The sequence below is a fragment of the Neoarius graeffei genome, chromosome 22 (genome assembly GCF_027579695.1).
Source record: "Neoarius graeffei isolate fNeoGra1 chromosome 22, fNeoGra1.pri, whole genome shotgun sequence".
Lineage (NCBI taxonomy): Eukaryota > Metazoa > Chordata > Actinopteri > Siluriformes > Ariidae > Neoarius > Neoarius graeffei.
Genome location: NC_083590.1, coordinates 55765736 through 55788900, shown reverse-complemented (window position 1 = coordinate 55788900; position 23165 = coordinate 55765736). Strand labels below are relative to the sequence as shown.

Here is a 23165-nt window from a genome sequence, read left to right as displayed (position 1 = left end):
CAGTGTTGCACAATTCTCACCCTCAATGGTTGCTATCTTGGTTATGTAGTGGAAGCGGAGGAAAAATTCAAAACGTGTTCATTTTAAAGAGGTGAGCAAAAACGCTGGCAGATATTTTTGGCTGATGTGACGATCACAGTCTAATGTTGCAATTATCATTTCCGGTAAGTGCACAGCTTGCTGTGTTTGATGTGGGACGACACAACCCTATCAAAATCCACACACTATGCAAGTGTGTACATAGTGTGTACAGTGTACTAACAGGAAAACGCCAACTGGGACAAAGAGGTGCTTTTATTCTCCATAAGGAAGTAAGGCAATGAACAGCGTACTTTTGCATTTAGAAGTTTGCCAGTCCCTAAAGCACCTTTTAAATAAGAAAATGAACAGCTGGTAATGTGTAATGATACTGTGTCTATGTCCACACACTGTCCACTTTATTAGGAACACCTGCTCATTCATACAGTTATCTAATCAGCCAATCATGTTTCAGGTACAGGTATTCCTCTTAAAGTGGAAGGAAAGTGTATATATTGAGAGGGTTTTTTTTTTTTTTTTTTTTTTTTTTTTTTTTAGAAAATTTCACAGCAATGATGTTGGCTTGCTGCTCCCTTATATTGTCACGGTGCAGGCACTTATGGATGTAGGTACAGGGGAGAGCAGGTGTGTCACAGACTGGAGACCAAATCCAAAGCATGAGCCAAAAGATGTAGTCAGGGTTGAGCAGGGGTTGGTTGATGTGCGAACAGAATATCAAAGAAAACGAGCATCTAAAGTCAGAAGTAAACCAGAAACTAGGTCAGAGTCACGGGCAGTCAAAGGTTAGTAAATGACTTGGTATGATCGGGTACAGAGGCACAGAACGATACTTCGCAGTGAGCATGTGTGTCTGCTGTGTTTTAATTAGTGTGGTTAATTACTGAGGAAATGGGGAACAGGTGTGCCTTCAGAATTCCAGAGAGAAGGGGCATGGTGGCACCTGGGATGTGTAGTCCACAGTTGCCATGTTTGGATGCTGCGCTGAACTCTGGTTTTCATTATAGATACTGACCGAACCCCCTTCACCGCCACCCCTTGAGGCACTCACTTTTTGGGAATGCTTTCCTTTCTGAGGTGACCTCTCTTCCTAGGTGTTTGTTTTGTCTGGATGTTCTGAATGAAATTGTGTGAGAAGGGGATCTAGGATATCCTTTGCATTAACTCTGTTGTGTTCTTCCTTCCCAGTCTACAAAATATTCTAACTTGCTTTGTCTGTAATGGGAATTGAGCATTTTGTGTACCTGGTAAACTGGGTCCCCCTTTATTTCCAGGGGAGAAGATGGTTTGGTAGTGGATGGGGGTGTCTGTGGGTAGCAGTCCTTGAATGGCAGGCTTTACGACAATGTGGTGGAAGCTGGAGTTTATAGGACGTTTTGTTTATTCAGTGGAGGACCTTGAAGGGACCCATGTAATGGGCATGGAATTTCTTGCAAGAGTTGGGGTCTCATAGATCTCTTGTGGACACCCACAGTCTGTTGCCTGGAGAGTACATGGGTGTTTTTCCCCTCTGTGTTTGTCGGCATAGCATTTTATACCTGTTGTTTACCTGTTCAAGCCTTTGATGCAGCCCTTCCCATACCTGTTCACTCTGCTTGAACCAGGAGTTGACTGCCAAGATATGTGAGGTGAATCGTCCCAAGGAAAAAGGGGGTGGCTTATAACCAAGGATACACTGGAATGGGGTTAGCTGGGTAGCTAAATCTTTCAAAGAGTTCTGTGCATATTCTGCCCAAGGAAGGTATTTTGCCCAATCCTTTTGGTTCTCCCTACAAAACACTCTGAGGAAACACCCAATCTCCTGATTGGCATGTTCCACTTGACTGTTAGATTGGGGATGGTACTCTGTAGTCAGGCTCACTGTGACCCCTAGCTTGTTCATAAACCTTATCCAGATTCTTGATGTGAATTGAGGACCCCAGCCACTGACTATGTCATCTGGTATCCCATAGTATCACAAGGGGTGTGTGTGTGAGGGAGAGAGGGAGAGAACAGGAGTTTTGATGGCAGTGGGTAGCCCAGGTAAGGGAATGGGTTTCAAAGCCTTTGAGAAACAATCACTTACCACCAGGATGACTGTATTGCCTTGTGATCTGGGTAAGTCTGTGATGAAGACGATGACTGTGCAACCAGGGTCTTTGTGGTACAGGCAATGGGCATAGCTTACCAGTGGGCGGAGTCCAGGGCGCTTTGGCACCGGTAGAGCAGGAGGAAACAAACTTGTTAATTTCCGAGACCATGTCCTCCCACCAATACTTGTTATGGATGAGTTGATGGGTGTTTTGACTACTGTGGTGACCTGTGGCTGGGGATGAATGCGCCCAGGTAATGAGTCAGCCTCGAAACTGTGGGGGAACATGTATAAGACCAGGCGGGCTGGCATCCGGAGGATTGTGTGGTTGTGCTTGGACTATTTCTCCGTCAATGTCCCAAGTGATAGCTTTAACAAAGCATTCATGAGGTAGAATGGGAGTGGGCTCTGGACTGTGGTTTGAGATGGTGTGAATCCTGGAGAGAGCATCGGCCTTCGTGTTCTTTGAACCTGGTCGGTACAAAATGGAGAATCTGAATCTAGTAAAGAAGAGAGCCCACTAGCCTGCCGGGGGTTGAGTCTCTGTGTAGTTTTCAGGTACTCAAGATTCTTATGATCAGTGAGAATGATGAACGGATGCATTCCCCCCCCCCAACCAGTGTCTCCATTCCTCAAGGGCTAGTTTGATGGCAACGAGTTCTCAGTTTCCGATATCATAGTTCTGTTCGGCTGGTGTGTGTGTGGGGGGGTATTTATTTATTTAATTTGTGTGTGTGGGGGGGGTATTTGTTTATTTAATTTTTTTTTTTTTTGGGGGGGGGGGGCCATGGGGCCATTTGTTTCTCCCCGAAGTGCTGGAACAATACCCCTCTGACTCCCATTTCTGAGGTATCTACCTTTACAGTGAAGGATAAGGTTGGGTCTGGATGCTTGAGGATGGGTGCTGAGGTAAAAGCTATACTGAGGTTTTTTTTTTTTTTGAATGCCTCCTCCATGGTTTGATTCCATTAGAGATGCTTAGGACCTTTCTTAACCAGGGTGGTGAGAGGAGAGACTATTGTGTTGAAACCCCAGATAAAACAGTGATAGATATTGGCAAATCTTAAGTGTTGTAATTCCTTCATGGTGGTTGGTATGGGCCAGCTGGTAACTGCAGAGACCTTATTGACATCCATGCTGACTCCCTCCGCACTGATGTACCCCATGAATGAAATCTGCGTCACGTAGAATTCACGCTTTTCTGCTTTAACATACAAGTGGTTCTCCAAAAGCCGGGTTAACACTGACTTGACATGCTGGTGGTGGGAGACTTCGTTGGGGGAGTAAATCGGAATGTTGTGAATATATGCAATGACATATCATCTCAGCATGTCTCTAAGGACATTATTGATGAGGTACGGGAAGACACTAGGAGTGCAAGAAAGTCCATGTGGCATCACCAGGTATTCGAAGTGACTTGATGTGCTAAACACTCTTCCGTTCGTCCCCTTCACGTATCCTCACTAAGTTGTATGCATTTCTGAGGTCCAGTTTGGTGAACACTCTGGCGGCTCAGAGTTGCTTGAGAGCGGAGGGTACGAGCGGAAGTGGGTAAGGATACTTAATGATCTGATTTAGTCCTCTGTAATCTATGCAGGGGCGGAGACCCTCCCCCCTTTCTTTTCCACAAAAAAGAACCTTGTTGATGCCAGGGATGTAGACAGATGGATATACCCATGTTGCAGTGCTTCTTGAACATATTCTTCCATGGCCACCTGTTCAGCAATGGAAAGGGAGTAAATGCAGTTTCGATGAGGTGTTGTGCCTGGGAGGAGGTCAATGGCACAATCGTATGACTTATGAGGTGGGAGGTCACTGGCTTTACCCTTGCGGAACACTTCTTGGAGATCATGGTAACAAGCAGGAACATGTTCAATCCTGCTGAGTGAAGGGTTCTCGACTGACGTGGAAGCCAGGGAGGTCTGTGTGATTCTTAAACACTCTTGAAAGCACGAGGGTGACCATTTTTTAGAATTTTTCTTTGTTGCCAGGAGATAAGTGGGTCATGGAGTTGCAGCCAGGGAAAGCTTAGAACCACAGCATGATGTGCAGTGCAGGTTACAAGGACATGTGTTCTATATGAAGGGCTCCGACCTGAAGTTCTATGGGCGAGGTTGATGTGCCGAGTCTTTCTCCAATGGGTCCACCATCTATGACTTTTTGAGACTTGCTGGTCTCTGGAGCTTTTCTGTGGGTAAGTTGAGTCTCTGGACAACACTGAGGTCAATGAAATTGCCCTTGGCCCCTGAGTCTATAAGGGCAGAAAGAACATGGGTTGAGTCTGGGAGCTTTAACAATACCTGAATTTTAAGTGAATGTTGAACAGACTTTGATTTGGCACTCACCGGGCTGGTGGGACTCGTTTCACTAGATGAACATGCTTCTCTTCGGGGTTTAGGTGATCAGACTGGACACACAGCTATGAGATGGCCATGATCACCACAGTAAAAGCACAACCCTTCTCGATGCCTCGTCTCCCTCTCTGAACATGGCATGTGAGTGTTGGAGACCTCCATTGGTGTAGAGGACTGTGGAGGTAGTGAGAGGACTGGAGAGTGTTGCAAGGAGGGCTGGAGCAGGTGGTCCAGTCTGATGGTGAGGTCCATGAGGGAACTGAGCATAAGCTATTTGTCATGACGTGCTAGTTCTGTGAGGATGTCTGGGTTCAGACCCTGGTGGAATGTTGCCTTTAAAGCTGATTCATTCCACCCACTGCCTGCCCCCAGCATGCAGAATTCCAAGGCATATTCAGCTACTCTCCTTTCTCCTTACCAAATTGTGAGCAGCTTTTCCCCTACTCTTTCTGGCTGATGATCAAAAACCCATTTAAACAATTCAGTGAAGTGATCATAGGAACTAGTGTGCTCACCACCATGCTCCCAAGCAGCACTAGCCCACTTCATAGCCTTTCGTGTAAGGAGATTGTTGAACTGTGCGATCTTTTGTGCCTCTGTGGTGCCTGTGAGAGTAAAGTAGAGTGAACACTGGAGGAGAAAGTCTTTTACATTGAGAAACTTTCCCGGAGAACTTCTCAAGTTGCGATACCATTGCAGAAGCACTTGCTGAAGGTGTGGGGCATGTCAGGAGAGCCTGCGAGACGATAGCTGTTAGTTGTGACATTATGGTGTTTAACTCACGTAAGATCTGTTGATTTTCTCTTAACAATCGTCCCTGAGCATTGAGGGTAGTCTGCTTCGCCTACTCTGCTGCATCCATGGTGGTGAAGTATCCTGTCAGGGTGCAGGCACTTGCGGATTTAGGTGCAGGGGAGAATGGGTGTATCGAAGACTGAAACCAAATCTGAAGTGTGAGCCAAGGGGTTGGTTGATGTGCAAACAGAATATCAGGGATAAGATGAGAGTTCAAAGTCAGAAGTAAACAGAAAACTAGGTCAAAGTCATGGACAGTCAGAAGTTAGTAAACAGCTTGGTATGATCGAGTACAGGGATACTGAACACTACTTTGCAGTGAGCATGTTTGTTTGCTGTGTTTAAGTAGCGTGGTTAATTACTGAGGAAATGGGGAACAGGTGCGCCTTCAGAATTCTGGAGAGGAGGGGCATGGTGTCACTTGGGAAGTGTAGTCTGCAGTGGCCATGTTTGGATGCCACTCCAAACTCCTGGTTTTCATCATCGGTGTACTGAGTAACAGGCACTGGTAAAAGGTATAATTTGGTGCCTTCAGATGGGGTTGTGTTTACCCTGATGGAAATTTTTTGAAAGCTCAAAGTTCATGTGATGTGTGTTGACTGATTGGTTTCAGAAATACTGTAGTAGAAATCATGGAAGTACATTTGTCGGTGAATGTTAATATATTGTCACTTTTGTCATAGTTTTCTTCATAATTTTGGGTGGAATGTCTGAGAAATTCACAACGGCCTCATCTTTTCATTATACGTTTGTGTCTCCTACATTGTTAGCTTGCTAAACTGTTAACATTTTTGGTGTCCATGTTGCTGTTGCCTAGCCGAGTATTTCGTGGACATGACTTCTTTCTATGTTGTAATCATGAGCCCATGAGTTCCACTTGAAGACAGAAACTGTGGCCTTCACCACACTGTAACTTCTCTGTCTCGGTAGATCGCGGTTTGTTTTAAACAGTATTACACGCTCTTGATACGAACACTTCTATTCCCAAGGATCCTTCTCAGTGCGGTTTATTTTTGTATAACCACATGGTCTGCCATGTTACTCCACTTATACCAAGCATGATTTCCCAACCATTACCGTGTTTTGTTCTATTAATGAGTGACATGTTGGACATTTCCATGTTCTATAGTTAAGATTTTGTATGGAATGCCCACAAGATGAGTTCCTGTTCTGATATTACACAGTCCTTTCTTTACCGGCATTAGTTCACTTATTATATGCACCTTAACAGTACTTTAATTTCTGTTAATATCTATGATATTCTGTTATGCAGTGTACTCTTATTTTTAATCCTGCCAAACATCATTGCTTGAATTTTCAATTCCTCATCTGACATGGGTCTGCATGATGGTGTGCATCAGGTGTCACGTCTAAAGAAGGAACTGCTGGTGTGTTCTGAGGAAAGGGATGGTGCTCAGCTGGATAAGGAGCTGCTGAGCAACCGTCTCAAACACATGGAGAGTGAGCTGGACCGTGAGAAGAGCTCTCAGACAGACCACAGCAGAGAGATGAGGCTTCTAGAGGTGTGTTTGTGTGTTGATTTTGTTTCTCCATATACCTTTTCTACTGGTACAGAGGCAGTTAATTTGACAGTCAAATACAGTGTCCGATTGGAATACTGCAGGATCTAATCACACAACACACAGTGTTTCCTGTTAAAGCACAATATGAAAAAGCACTTTGTTATAGGTGTGTGTGTGTGTGTGTGTGTGTGTGTGTGTGTGTGTGTGTGTGTGTGTGTGTGTGTTACATACATGTCTTAGGATAAAATAAAGACTTTGGAGATAGAGTTGGATGAGGAAAAGACTGGAGCAGAGCTTCTGAATGACCGCGTCACACGCAGCAGAGAGCAGGTAGCTAAACGCATACAGCCAAATGTCCTGGGTCTATCTTTGTTTGTTTGCTTTATTTATTGCTTTATTTATTTATTTATTTTTAAACCCAAATCAGAAAAAAGCTGGAATGGTATGTTGAAATTTAAACTAAAACTGCAAAGAACAACAATAACTTTATTCATCACACGTACACTTGTGAAATTCCTCTCTGCGTTTAACCTGTCTGAAGCAGTGAACACGCACGCATGCGCACATGTGAGCAATTAACGCACACCCAGAGCAGTGGGCAGCCATGCTAACAGCATACGGGGAACAGTCATTGACCAGAATCCATCCATCCATCCCTCCCTCCATCCCTCCCTCCCTCCCTCCCTCCCGGGTTGCAGGCAAGCTGGAGCCTATCCAAGCTGACTATGGGTGAGAGGCGGGGTTCACCCTGGACAAGTCGCCAGGTTATCGCAGGGCTGACACAGAGACAAACAACCATTCACATTCACACCTACGGTTAATTTAGAGCCACCAGTTAACCTAACCTGCATGTCTTTGGACTGTGGGGGAAACTGGAGCACCCGGAGGAAACCCACGCAGACACTGGGAGAACATGCAAACTCCACACACAAAGGCCCACGATGGCCGCTGGGCTTGAACCCAGAACCTTCTTGCTGTGAGGCGACAGTGCTAACCACTACACCGCTGTGCCGCCCCGACCAGAAAACAATGATTTGTAAATAATCTTTGACCTGTATTGCACTCAGAATGGTACAACACATCATGAATTTTGAGTTTTCAAAATAAACACATTTCAGTTTTGATTCTTGCAACACATTTCAAAGTTGGGACAGTAAAGCATTTACCACTTTGTAATGTTCCCGTTCCTTCTCACAACACTTCAGATGTTTATGGACTGAAGACACCAAGTGATAGTGTTTCAGGTTTTTTTTTTTTTTTTTTTGTCCTGTTCTTCCTGTAAACAGGTCTTAAGATGAGCAACAGTACGGGGTCATCACGGTCATATTTTTCATTTCCAAATTTTCCACACATTCTCTATTGGGGACACACCCTCTTCTTCCACAGCCACACCTTTATAATGTGTGCAGAATGTGGTTTCGCATTGTCTTGTTGAAATCTCCCTGGGAAAGACATCTTGAAGACAGCAGATGTTGCTCCAAAATCTCGGTGTACTTTTCTGCATTAATGGAGTTTGCATCTTCTCCCCATGTCTGTATGGGTTTCCTCCAGGTGCTCTGGTTTCCCCCACAGTCCAAAGACATGCAGGCTAGGCTAATTGGTGGCTCTAAATTGACCGTAGGTGTGAATTGTTTGTCTCTGTGTCAGCCCTGCGATGATCTGGCGACTTGTCCAGGGTGTACCCTGCCTCTCACCCATAGTCAGCTGGGATAGGCTCCAGCTTGCCCACAGCCCTGCACAGGATAAGCAGTTATGGATAATGGATGGATGGATGGATGGATGGATGGATGGATGGATGGACTTTTCTGCAATAATGCTCCATCACAGAAGTGTAAATTACCTTTGCCAAGGGCATTGACACAACCCCCATACCATGACACACCCTGGCTTTTGGACTTGTTCCTGGTAACAGTTTGAATGGTTCTTTTATGTCTTTGAGCCAGAGCACACGGCGTCCATTTCTTCCAAAAAAGACCTGGAATAATGATTTGTCTGACCACAATACACATTTCCACTGTGTGATGGTCCATCCCAGATGCCTCCGAGCCCAGCGAAATCGATGTCAATTCTGGACACAGTTAACATAAGGCTTCCTTTTTGCACCGTAAAGTTTTTTAACTGGTGTTTGTGGATGTAACTCCATATTGTAGCTTGTTAAAGGTTTTCCAAAGTAATCCCAAGCCCATGTGGTTCTATCAGCTATAGATGAGCGACTGTTCTTGATACAGTGCCGTCTGAGGGATCAGAGATCACGGGTATTCAGATTAGGCTTGTGCCCTTGCCCTTTACACACTGAAATTCCTCCAGGTTTCTTAGATTATTTAATGATCTTATGCACCATAGAGGGTGAAATATCCAAATCCCTTCATATCTTTCTTTGATGAACATTTGTTTTTAAACATTTCAATAATTTTCTTACGCATTTGTTAATAAAGAGCCTCGGCCCATCTTTACTCCTTAAACACTCTGCCTTTCCTGGATACTGATTTTGTCCCAGATCATGATTACAGTCACCGGTTGACATCACCTGTTTCACATCACATCATTGTTTAATTGTTTTACCTTATTACTAGCCCTAAATTTCCCTGTTCCAGCTTTTTTTGTTGTTGTTGTTGTAGAGTGAATGCGTTTTGTTGAATGTGTTGCAGGTCTGAAACGCATGAATCGATGTATATTAACAAATGAAATGAAGTTGATGAGACAAAACATGAAATATCTTGGGTTTATTCTGTCTGCAGTGAAATACACGTCAAAGTACATTGAGATCACTACTTTTCTCTTTTTATTTATTTATTTATTTTTTTTTTATTTGTGCTTTCCATACCATCCAAACTTTTTCTGATTTGAGGTTGTATTTAGTGAAATAATAATTCCCTTTTTTAAGGTGGACCAGCTCCGCTCTGAATTGATGCAAGAGCGCTCAGCCAGACATGACCTTGAGATGGATAAGAGTTCACTGGAGAGACAGGTACAAAGGTTTTATGCGCTGTGTCTGAAAGATCATAATGGCTTCACTAAGCATTTAAATGAGAAAAAATCCTCAACTTGTACAGTTTTTGTTAATATTGACTGACTAATAATTTTTCCCCACCTAGTTGTTTCAATACATCAATGCACTCCTTGGCCAAGCAAATAGTAACACAGTCTCAGATTCCTGTCCTTTCCTAACAGGATAGGAACCTGATCTGGTCTTCTGCTATTGTAGCTTCTCCACCTCAACGTTCAGCATGTTGTGGGTTCTTGGATGCTTTTCTGCTCACCACAGTTGTAAAGAGTGATTATCTGAGCTCATTGCTTATGTACCCTTCCAAGAGACGAGAGACCTAGGAGATCAGGAGTTTCTGAAATAATCAAAACCGCATGCATGACACCAGCAACCATGGCAAGATCACATTTTTGCCCATTCTGATATTTGATGTGAATTTTAACTGAAGCTGTGTGATTTTTATGGATTGTGCTGCTGCCACATGATCGGCCAATTGGATAACTGCAGATGTGTGCAGGTGTTCTTAAACTGACCAGTGAGTGTACACTCACTGGCCACTTTATTAGGAACACCCATCTACCTGCTGTTTTCTGCAGGTCTCTAATCAGCCGATCCCTTGACAGCAGCACAATGCATCAAATCATGCAGATACCAATCAAGAGCTTCAGTTAATGTTCACTTCAACATCAGAACGGGAAAAATTCTGATCTCAAAGTGTGACTTTCTTTCACTGTGGTATGGGTGTTGGTTTGAGCCAGATGGACTGGTAGTTTGAGTATTTCAGAAGCTGCTGATCTCCTGGGGTTTTCACACACAGCCGTCTCTAGAGTTTACACAGAATGGTGCAGAAAACAAAAACAGTGAGTGAGCGAGCGACAGTTCTGTAGGTGGAAACAAACACCTTGTTGATAAGCGAGGTCAGAGGAAAATGGGCAGATTGGTTTGAGCTACCAGGAAGGATATAGTAACTCATATAATCACTCTTTACAACCGTGGTGAGCAGAAAAACACATTGGGTTCCACTCCTGCAGCCAGGAACAGGGATCTTTAGAATCAAGAACAAGTTCCTATTAAAGTGGCCAGTGAGTGTATATCAACACTGAATAATACTGCTTGCACTCAAAATGGCTACCTTTTTCTGTCTCTAACTCCTTTAGGGATGCTTATTTGGGTCAAATCTATTACATGTGTGCTGCATTAAAGCTTTCTCAAGGTTCTCTGGAACACTGGTTCAGGGCCACTGCAGTACAGATCATTAGTTTCTGAAGTAAAACATTTAATCATTTGGTTGCTTGAATGGTCTGGAATCAGTAAATAAAAAGCATCATCCTTCAGTGCAGCAGACGTCTTGACAGAGGAACGCACACGGACAGTGACAGCATCTGGCAGTCTTATCAGATTGCTCATAGAACTAACGTAGAGCAAAATATTGTCTCATAAGCAATCAGGGTACAAAAATGACTTTCTTTAAAACAAAAAACCTTAGTGGTTAGTGCCCTCTAGTGTTCAAGTGTGTGTGTGTGTGTGCGTGTAAAAAAGGATCAGATTTATGAAAGTGATTTTCCTGTAAAATGTTTAACAAATCTCTTTCAGTGTTTTATCAACATTAGCCAACTGTAGGTGTCTGTGAGCTCATGTATGTGGAAGAGGGTTGATGGCACTTTTCTCTGAGTGTATTACTTTGCTCTCATTTATAAAAGATGTAGTTGTCTGGCTTTACCTGTCTCTGAAGAAGCACATGATCGCCCTCACCCTGTCTGGGTGGTACCTGTTTATATGATGGGGGAGAGCTGGTCTGAGGGTGGGAATGAACACATTTATTTTAAAAAAAAAACAACATTGTGATAGCCTTCAGCTAAATGCAAAATTTATCTTGGCTTAACTCTGCTTACTTTGTGGTTGTGCATGGGAGGAGCTTGAGTCTGGTTTTATGTAAAGTGGACACAGTTTAATTGGATAACTAGTTATTCAGGCAATTTTGAAGAGCGTCACACTTTATCTACACAGGCTCTGAACTGTACAAAGGGCATGACAGGGCAAGTAGGAACTACACAGAAACCACTATCTCCACAGAGCAGATCACTTCCCTCCCATTGCTCTCGTCCTCAGGTAAAAGAGCTGAAGTCTCGTTTAGCTGATCTGGATGGTCAGCCTCGATCTACTGCAGGAGTCACAATACTAGAAAACAAAATCCAGGAGCTGGAAGATCGGTTACACAGCGAAGAAAGGTGTGTGTGTGTGTGTGTGTGTGTGTGTGTACACACACACACACACACACACTATATGTATATTCACACTTGTCATCATTACTTTTATTCTAGTTTAAATTATGATCCAAACCGCCAAATGTGAGCCATTTATGTATTAAATTGCTTTTGTGTAATAACGGATGATCAGAGAGAAGAGCAGCATTCTAGCAGCCCAGAGGAGGATGGAGAGGAAATTAAAGGACATCAGTGCCACATTGGACCAGGAGAGAAACCAGCATGCTGAACAGCGAGACCAGGTACACACACACACACACACACACACACACACACACACACACACACACACACACACACACCTACCTACCTTGCACGTGTTTTGTATTATTAAGGGTTGTACAGGATTATTAGGGTTGTACAACCCCAAGTTCAGCAAGTGATGTCAAAACATGGCGGCTTGCAGCGTGAACCGTAAACACAACAGCACTTCTCTTTAATGAGTTCCACTGAATATACACACATACAGACGTTCACTTGTTAAATCTAGAACACTGACTCTACAGTTCACTGATTTTGAGGAGATAAATATACATCACTCATCAGTTAGATGCTAGCTTGCTGTTAACAAAAAGATGACTATGGAGGCGCTTGAGGGTTTGTTTGTTTATTCGCTCTAATACCTGGAGTTCGAAAATGATGTAATTTGGATTTCCCACCTCCAAGTGAAGTCATGGCATCTTACCTCAGAAGTAATGGTACGGTAAATGCAGCATTAGTAACCTGCATTATCAGGTAGCATTGCCCTGTTATAGCTCTATAGTCCCGAGTTCCATCCTGAGCTCAGTCTGCGCAGAATTTTACATGTCCACCCCATGTATGTGTGGGTTTCCTCCAAGTTTTCCAGTATCCTCTCACCTCCCAAAAACATGGAAATAGGATACTTGGGCTCAGGATGAATGACTTAATGAACTGAGGATGAATGACTTAATGAACTTTCACAGTCATCAGTACATTTCATAATCATTGGCCTGTTTTTTCATATGAATATCAAGGAAATGCAGTCTGGGTGCTTGAGGAGGTTGAGAGTTTCACTATCAGAGTTCATCACTATGTTCAAACCACTCTGCCATCATATTTTAATTCCTAATCTTACTCGAATCTTACTTCTAAATTGACTGTAGGTGTGAATGTGAGTGTGAATGGGTGTCACTTTTACCCCTTTTCCACCAAATCAGTTCCAGGGCTGGTTCGGGGCCAGTGCTGGTGCTGGTTCACAACTTGTTCAACTTGTGAGCCAGCTGAGAACCAGTTTGCTTTTCCATAGCTCGCGGTGCTAAGGGAAGCCACGTCAGTTACATCGTTGTATACGTCAGTTACATCGCTGTACGTCACAGTTATGTCACTACGTTTGCATAAACCTTGGCGCAAATATCGAAGCAAAAACAACACAGAAGAAGCAGCAGCAGCAGCAACAACAATAATAATAATGGATGACTTCGCGTTTGTACAGCTGCTGCTTCTCGTCGCTTAAAAATGGCGATCTTTCGCGGTATTGTTGTTGGTCTTAACAACTCCCCCACCCACCCCGCTGACGTAAGCGGTTCTTTCCTCTGGCCCAGCAGAGAGTTGGTGCTAGCCTGGAACCAGTTTTTCTGGCCCCAGAGCCAGTTCTTTGTCAGTGGAAACAGAAAACCCAGTTCCAAACTAAGCACTGGCCCCGAACCAGCCCTGGAACTGCTTTGGTGGAAAAGGGGCATGTGTCAGCCCTGTGATGACCTGGCGACTTGTCCAGGGTGTACCCCGCCTTTCGCCCGTAGTCAGCTGGGATAGGCTCCAGCTTGCCTGCGACCCTGTAGAACAGGATAAAGCGGCTAGAGATAATGAGATGAGAATGAGATCTTACTCGAAGCTTTCACTGTGTAACTGTATCAGTGGTGCACAAGTATGGGTCATGCATTTTTGTTAAATGTTTAAAAAAAGCACTACTAAATGTAGAAACCTCAACCAGCCAAAATAACAATATTAAAGCAAGTGAAAAGTCATGACTGTCAGAAACCCAGCGACTAGAACCAACATGCTGATAAACACCAGAATTGGGACATAATGAAGTACAAATACTTTGTCAGTGCACTTCACCCAGCATGACAGCTGTTTTTCCCTGTTTCCGTCTGGAAGGCGATACTTAAGTATGGCTGCACAGACTACCAGACTCAGGAACACTTTTTATTTATCAGGCCATCAGCGTTCTTAACTCCAACACTTAATTATTCCATGTGGCACTGTATATTTCACACTGCACTGGATCGCCTGCACTTTTCACTTTTACTGTTTACTATATCACATCACATGTTTATCAACACATCACAGTACTGTTTACATCACAAGACTGTTTACACATCAGCAACACATTTACATATTTACTGTTTACACATCACAAAACTGTTTACACTGTCTTAAACAATGTGCAATTATTAGTGCTTGCACACGTCGCTTTTTTTCCTATGTGGAATACTGGCGCTTGTGCTACACCCCCTCCCCACATGACCCCCTGAGACAATGCATGCATATTTCTTAATTATTTCTATTAATTTTACTTCCATTTTTATATTTAGGACTTTGAGTCTCCCCCCCCCCCCCCCCCCTTAATTGCTATTCTGTTAAACTCTTGTAGGACTCCAATGCTGAGAGACTTGTTTCTGGTTCTTATCTCGTCCAATGCATTTCATTGCAAGTTGACCCTGTTTTAACATACTTTCACCAATAGAACTGAACTAAGTAGAGTTTTCAGGTAAAATGGTTGGGACAAAAACACTGTGTAAAATGTAAATAAAAACAGAATGTAATGACTTCCAAATCATGAAACCCCTATATTTTATTCAAAATATTACAAAGGTAACATATCAAATGTTCAAACTGAGAAATGTTATTGTTTTCTGAAAAATATATGCTCACTTTGAAATTAATGCCAGTAACATATTTCAAAAAAGTTGGGACGGGGCAACAAAAGACTGGAAAAGTTATGTAATGTTTTTATAAAAAAAAAAAAGGTTAATTGGTAACAGGTCAGTAACATGATTTTGGTATAAAAAGAGCAGCCCAGAGAGGTGGAGTCTCATAGAAATAAAGATGGGGTGTTACAAGGTAAGGTAGATGCAAGGGGGATCATGACAGTACTCCCCCCTCAGTGGGAGCCCCCAGGTGACCCACCAGACTTGCCTGGATTGTCCCAGTGGAAGTCACAAATGAGGAGGGAGTCCAGGATGTAAAAGTGGAGGAATCCAGGGCTGTTCAGGGCTGTATTCTTCCCACTCCATAAGATATTGGTAGACTCAGTGGTGCACATCCAGTAGTTGCCAGCCAGTGTAGGCTGGTTGGTTGTTGACAGGCTGGGCAGGTGGAGGAGGATTGGCCAGAGGGCTGCTAGATATGGGTTTGAGCTGAGAGACGTGGAAAGTAGGGTGAACTCACATGGACTTGGGTAGCTTCAGCCTGATCACAGATTAGATTAGATTAGATTAGATTAGATTAGATTAGATTAGATTAGATTAGATTAGATTAGATTAGATTAGATTAGATTAGATTAGATTAGATTAGATTAGATAGAACTTTATTGATCCCTTTGGGAGGGTTCCCTCAGGGAAATTAAAATTCCAGTAGCATCATTACAGGATAAACAGAGAATAGAAAATAGAGAAAACTTCTGGATAAATTAAGTATTTACATATACAAATATGTAAATACTTAATGATGCGCTTAATTTCATGTGGGCCAAGGTAGCAGGGAGTAAGTTTTCTGGAGTCTGTCTTGAGAGCGATGTTGCTAGAAGAAAGCCAGACCTTCTGACCTGGTAATTAAGTGTGGGTGTGTGGTGGTGGTGGTTCACAATTTGCCAGTTGCAGTCGGTGGATAGAAAGCGAGCCCTGCAGGCATCCCTCCAGACTTCACGACATCACCAGAGGTGGGCTTGAATGAAGAGTATGGTGAAGTCATCCTCATAAGCGGGGAGCAGAGAAGGCTGATAACCCAGGGAGCATTCAAAAAATGACGTGCCAGTGGAGGTACTGGTCAGAGAATTGTGGGCATATTTGATCCATGGGAGTTGAGTGCTCCAGGAAACAGGGTTTTGGGCAGACGTGTGGTGGAGTGTGGCTTCCCAGTCTTGGTTGCCCCACTCTGTTTGGCCATTAGTCTGGGGGTGGAAGCCAGGTTGGAAGACTCTACCAAGCCCTTGGGGCTATATTGAAAGAATAAACTGAGGACCACAGGCAGTTACAATGTGTGAGGGGATTCCATGGATTTGGAAAATGTGTTAAACCGGGAGATTGGTGGTTTCACAGGCAGTAGGGAGTTTGGGAACAGACAGGAAGTGAACCACCTTGGAGAAGCAACCAATGATGGTGAGTACTATGGTGTTGCCTTGTAGGGGGTAGGCTGGTGATCAAACCGAATACAATATGGGACAATGGGTGACTAAGTATGGTCAATGGACGAAGAAATCCAGAGGGTGGTCGGTGGGAGGTCTAGTTGCGAGCGCACACACAAGGTGTGCAGAGATGTATGTCATTTTATGAGAGACAGGGTACAATGAACTTCCGGATGGAAAACTAATTAGGAAGTCTGGGCCTGGGAGTACCTGGGAGCGGACTAATTCTGGCACAAATGGACAATTGTGGGGGGCCATTAGACTTCCTTAACTATTGCTGCAGCAACAACATAGGACAGAGGAAGGATGGTGTCTGGATGGGATGAGGCCTTTCCAGAGATGAACTGATGAGAGAGAGAGAGAGCATCTGGTTTGACATTCTTGGTACCTGGCCTGTAAGTGAGTGTAAACCTGAAATGTCCAAAGATTAGGGCCCGATTGGCTTGATGGGGATTGGTAGAGAGCTTTCAGAGAAGTGCTGTGACTCAGGTATGCATTATTCCCTAGGGAATGGTTGTGGTTGTAGGAATGGCTGGGCTGGTTGACTGCATGGACCTTCTCCATCTGGTTACTAATCTGTACAACCTGGGCAGACAGGGTTTGGAGGTTCTCCCTCAACTCTCCAAGGAAGTGGCTGTGCCATTCAAGCAGTGACCCTGGCAGACAATGGTTTGGTGGACTGGATTCATGTCCTCTGCATCCATGTTGGCCAAATCCTTCTGTTGCAAGGATTAAACAGGAAGACCCAAACACAGGACACTGACAAGCAGGTGACATAAGCTAAAGCAGGGGGGTGAGGCAGGACTGGGAAGCAGATTGGGGGGGCAAGGCAGGACTGGGAAGCGGATATGGGGGGGCGAGGCAGGACTGGGAAGCGGATATGGGGGGGCGAGGCAGGACTGGGAAGCGGATATGGGGGGGCGAGGCAGGACTGGGAAGCGGATATGGGGGGGCGAGGCAGGACTGGGAAGCGGATATGGGGGGGCGAGGCAGGACTGGGAAGCGGATATGGGGGTGGCGAGGCAGGACTGGGAAGCGGATATGGGGGGGCGAGGCAGGACTGGGAAGCGGATATGGGGGGGGCGAGGCAGGACTGGGAAGCGGATATGGGGGTGGCGAGGCAGGACTGGGAAGCGGATATGGGGGGGCGAGGCAGGACTGGGAAGCGGATATGGGGGTGGCGAGGCAGGACTGGGAAGCGGATATGGGGGTGGCGAGGCAGGATAGGCTTTGCAGGTGGAAGTGGATCTCAGCAGTCTGGAGTGCTCCTGGGGGATACTTGAGAAATGGATTAAAAGCATGCAGCATGTAACAGTGAGCAAACTAGGAAAACTAAAATGGCTAAGAATATAATCTAGCACTTGGGGTAAAATCAACGATCGGGAGATGTGTAGAAAGAAAGCTGGGGTCCTTATACTGCAAGGAAAATGATTAGCAGGCGTGCCACCATCAGGAAGTCTGGGAGAGCAGAAGGAAGCCATGCCCACATTGCCATTATACACAAACGCAAATGAGTATGAAAGAGGATGATGGAAAAGGGAAAAACACAAGATATATGGCCGGGATCATGACCTTGTGAGGGGTTCACCACCTTGTGAAAGACTGCATGGGCAAATAGTGTAACAGTTTACACTGAGGAATGTTATATTTAAAATTGCAAATAATTTGTGAATCACATCTATGGTACATAATATTTAAAAGATTCAGAGAATCCAGAGAAATCTCTGTAAGGAAGGAATAAGGCCGAAAACCAACACTGGATGCCTCAGGAGACACTGCATTAAAACCAGACACGATTCTGTCGTGGAAAATGCTGTATGGGCTCAGGGACACTTCCGAAAACCATAGTCTATGAACACAGTTCATAACTGCATCCACAAATGCAAGTTAAAGCCAGATATACACAATATCCAGGAACACTGCCACCTTCTCTGGGCCCAAGCTCATTTACAGTGGACTGAGGCAAAGTGGAAAACTGTCCTGTGGTCTGACAATTGAAATTTGAAATTCTTTTTGGAAATCATGGACACTGTATCCTCTGGGTTAAAGAGGAGAGGGACCATCTGGCTTATCGGCACACAGCTCAGAAACCAGCATCTGTGATGGTATGGGGACATTAGTGCAGATGGCTTGGGTAGCTTGTACATCTGGGAAGAAACCAATAAAACTGAATGATACAATATGAACTGAATGTGCTCTATGATTGCACCCCTTGTAAAGATCATTAAAAAGGATTCGAAGGAAAACCACCTTTTCGTGAAGTTGCTTCATCTCACACTGAAAAAAAGCCAATAACACTGCATATACCAAGGAGATGCCCTGTCCCTGCTGCTGTTCTGCATAGGACTGAACCCCCTCAGCCAGATCATCACCAAGAGTGGCTATGGATGCAGACTATTAAATGGAGCAACCATCAGCCACCTTTTTTTATATGGATGACATCAAGCTGTATGTCAGGTCTGAGTGAGACATCGACTCCCTGATCCACACCACCAGGCTCTTCAGCAACGACATCAGAATGTCATTCGTTTGGCTAAAATCAACGATCTGGAGATGTGTAAAAAGAAAGCCGGGGTCCTTATACTGCAAGGAAAATGATTAACAGGTATGCTGCCATCAGGAAGTCTGGGAGAGCAAAAGGTAAGCAGCAACAGCCAAATACCTACAAGAGGGTAAGGCAAGTCCTGAGAAGTCAGCTGAATGGGAAGAACAAGGTCCAGGCCATCAACACCTTGGCAGTCATCAGGTACCCTGTTAGCATAATAAGCTGGCTGAAGGAAGAAATGGAGGCTACTGACATCAGGACAAGAAAACTCCTGACAATGCGCAGAGGGTTTCACCCCAAGTCCAGCATACTGAGGCTGTACACTAAGAGGAATGAAGGAGGCTGAGGACTAGTGAGTGTCCGAGCCACTATCCATGATGAAATGGCAAAGATCTACGAGTATATCAGGAAGATGGCCCTAAATGATGAAGTGCTTAGTGAATACCTCAGGCAGCAGAAACCGGAGAAGGAAGTGCAAATAGAACCTTCATGGAAAGACAAACCACTGCACAGGATGCACCACCAGCAGATAGAAGTGGCAGATATTGGAAAAATCCTGCCAGTGGCTGGATAAAGCTGGACTAGAAGACTGCACAGAGGCACTAATCATAGCTGCACAGGAACAGGCCCTATGCACAAGATTGATAGAGGTCGGGGTCTACCACACAAGGCAGGCCCCCAGGTGCAGACTGTGGAAAGATGCCCCCGAGACAATCCAGCACATAATGGCAGGGTGTAAGATGCTAGCAGGAAGAGCATACATGGAACGCCATACCCAAGTAGCTGGCATAGTGTACAGAAACATCTGTGCCGAGTATGGACTGTAAGTCCCAAGCTCAAAGTGGGACACTTCTGAAGGTGGTTGAGAATGACCAAGCTAAGATCCTGTGGGATTTCCCAGATACAGACATTGGTAATGGCTAACCAACCAGACATGGTAGTGGTGGACAGACAGGAGAACAGGGCTGTGGTGATAGATGTGGCAATATCAACTGACAGTAACATCAGGAAAAAGGAACTTGAGAAGCTCGAAGTATCGAGGGCTGAAAAGAGCTAAAAAAGATGTGGAAGATGAAGAAAAAAGTGGTCCCTGTGGTGATAAGAGTCCTCAGTGCAGTGACCCCCAAACTGGGACAGTGGCTCCAACAGATCCCAGGAATAACATCTGAGATCTCCATCCAGAAAAGCGCAGTCCTACGAGAAGCTAAGATACTGCGCAAAACCCTCAAACTCCCAGGCCTCTGGGAGAGGACCTGAGTTTTCGGGGGGAGTATAAACAAGTGTTGCCAGGCAAAACAGACCTCGCACGGTAGCACTTATATGAACGAAGATATCGTGAAAAAATGATTTTGACCTTTTTGGTGACCTTGATTTTGACCTTGTGTGTGAACATACTTGGCCAATAAACATGGTTCTGATTCTCTGCTGCTCTCAGCCAATCAGAACACACCGTACTGCCCTCACACTATACTGCACGATTGTTACACTCTTACATTCTTACAGCACGATGACAAAGTGGCTACTGCCTCTATGGACCCTTTTCACGTGACATCACGACAAACGCGGCCGCCATTTTGGACGTGTACTACCAGTAGTTTACCACAGCCAGCATTGAGGAACGGCAGCAAAGAAAGTGTTTATTTTCAGCAAGACTTCCATCATGCCACTATATTGTTGTGCACCTGGATGTAGTAACCATCAACAAACAAGGCAAGGGTTATCATTTTATCAGATCCCGGTAGATGCTGACCGACGGAGAAGACGGATAGCGGCATACCAGCGCTTGTGTAGTGACCACTTTGTTGGAGGTAAGACGAATAAAATTAGCCAGAAAAGGCATTACATTGCTGTTAACATTCCATTCTAGTTTACTGTAATTATGATCTGGCAGCTATTTACACTGGATCCAGTGTAAATAGCCGCCAGAGCCAACGTCCGAGGTTCCGGAGCGCGCTCGCTCGCAGCCCGGCCGGACCTTGGCTCCGGCAGCTATTTACACTGGATCCGGTGTAAATAGCTGCCAGATCATAATTACAGTAAACTAGTAAATACAGTTTTCTGCATCTCGCTGCTTTTTCTTTTATGTTTGTCGCCTTCCTCGCATTCAAACCTATTTGAGCCGAAGTCCACTACATGTCCAAAATTGCGGTCGTGTTTACAAAGGTCACGTGACTGAAAAGGGTCCATATGAAGCAGTAGCCACAAAAACCTTGACTAGATGACCCCCAAAATGTTGGAGGTTCTGTTTGAGACCAATGCCCGTCTATCTTGAAAGTTTCATGAAGATTGGTCCAGCTGTATTCCCATATCATTAACAAGGAAACAAACAAACCCCACCAAAAATGATACCTCGCCCCCTGTGGACTCTGTCCCAGGTGAGGTAATAATTAAAATATAATAAATATACATAATGTTTTTTGTTTTTTTTAAATATATATCCTATAAAGTGTGTCTGAGGTTGTGTTTTGTTGTTTTTTTTTTTTTCTCCCCCCCCCTTGTTATATTTCAGGGACTTTATTTTTCCATTATGAATTGAAATTGTCTTTTTTTTGTGTGTGTGTGTGTGTGTGTGTGTGTGCTGTAGCTTCTATACTGTAATTGTAGCAATTCCAGATCTTTCTTGCATGTCTTTAATGTGGCACTTGGAGAACAATGCAAATGAAAGTAATGAAATGTTTGGGTGCAGCTCTCTCTGCGGGTGAAGGCACTGAAGAGGCAGGTGGATGATGCCGAGGGAGAGGTGGAGAGATTAGAGGGAGTGAGGCGGAAGATTCTCAGGGATCTGGAGGAGCAGAAAGAGCTGAAGGATGTGCTCCAGGCCAAAGTCGGTACACTGGAAAACGAGCTGAGGTCTGTTTATATCCTCCATACTTATCAAATTTATATACAGTAAATATAATTGGTATCTATGGTACCCATTAAGTTTGGACAGACCTACATGTTAATAGGTGTCTCTGTATTTTGACTATTCTCTACGTTATAGAACAATACTGAAGACATCAAAACTATGAAAAAAATTCCATACATGTTCCATGTGTTATGTGGTTTAAAAAAAAAAGTTTTACATAAGTGAAACAACATTCCACCATTACATTAAGATATGAAATATCTTTTTAATTAGTTAATAAAAATAAAGAAAAGCCATTTAATTAGAAGGTCTGTCAACTTTTTTTTTTTTTGACTGGTACTGTATACATGGAAATGATGGCATTGTAGTGGAGTTCATGTGCATTCATCTCATAATTACAATATTTCTGACAGGACTTAAAAGGTGCAATGGAATTGTTTTGCTTTATTTGAGCTACAATCCAGAATAAATGTGCACTTCTTTCCCTTCATTTCCCTTCTATGTGTTTCTTCTTGATTTGAATGTGTTTTGATTTTGAAACAAAGTCTAATAATAAAACTTGGTTTTATGTTGAGATAGGGTTCTATCATGAAACTAATCTCTGTCTTGATTTTTTTTAATGCTGTGTGTGTGTGTGTGTGTGTGTGTGTGTGTGTGTGTGTGTGTGTGTGTGTGTGTGTGTTTCAGGAGGAAGATTCAGCAGACACGGCGTCCCACTCTGGGGTCCACCCTAAGCTCAGAAGATGATGATGGATGCTTTGATTCGAACAGCATCACATCCATCCTGACAGAATCACAACTCCAGACCAGCACCTGCTGAAGAGATCGAGGTGTAAAACATGAGAACTGGGTTGATGTATCACCTTCTGCTGAAAGATAATCAATGATTTACATGATTAAACTATATCAATTAATGAATGCCTTAATTCTGTAAAGGAAACATGAAGTGCCTGAAAGTTCTAATGTGAAATGTTGTTGAGAAGAGGAAACTTCTGCTTAAACCCTTAGAAAAGAATTCCTTTTTAAATGAAGAATTAAAATATTTACTTTATTTCAGAAGTATGTACTGTCCTTTTTACTGTACAACTGGCTACATGTTTATTCTTGACTCGCCATATAAAGATTATTTCTTTCAATTTCATGTGCATGTCTCTTGTATTACATTTTAAATGAAAGCTGTCTTTGATATTCCTTATTCATTGCATGCATATATGAACAAGTGGGGCTTTAAGTTCTCTGTTTAAGGCTCAGCTTCATATTCTGACTTGATTTCCCACATTGGTGCCAGAGTATGTTTCAGAGTTAGTCACCTGTCCCTGCTCCAGGTGACTTAAATCCCCACACAGCTCGGGTATGATGTTAAGGGATGTCAGGATT

The 23165-nt window shown here is 43.9% G+C and overlaps 1 protein-coding gene across 2 annotated transcripts in view; it reads left to right on the top strand.

Moving 5' to 3' along the window:
- Positions 1 to 22924, top strand: part of cgnb (cingulin b) — a 61468-nt gene extending 38544 nt beyond the window's left edge. For both annotated transcript variants that reach the window (XM_060904990.1, XM_060904989.1), the window contains 7 exons: positions 6618 to 6779; positions 7020 to 7109; positions 9664 to 9747; positions 11875 to 11993; positions 12163 to 12271; positions 21627 to 21790; positions 22476 to 22924. In XM_060904990.1, the coding sequence (XP_060760973.1) occupies positions 6618 to 6779; positions 7020 to 7109; positions 9664 to 9747; positions 11875 to 11993; positions 12163 to 12271; positions 21627 to 21790; positions 22476 to 22608 (861 nt within the window). In that variant the 3' untranslated portion in view covers positions 22609 to 22924. The remainder of the gene's footprint in view (positions 1 to 6617; positions 6780 to 7019; positions 7110 to 9663; positions 9748 to 11874; positions 11994 to 12162; positions 12272 to 21626; positions 21791 to 22475) is intronic.
- Positions 22925 to 23165: the final 241 nt, after the last annotated feature.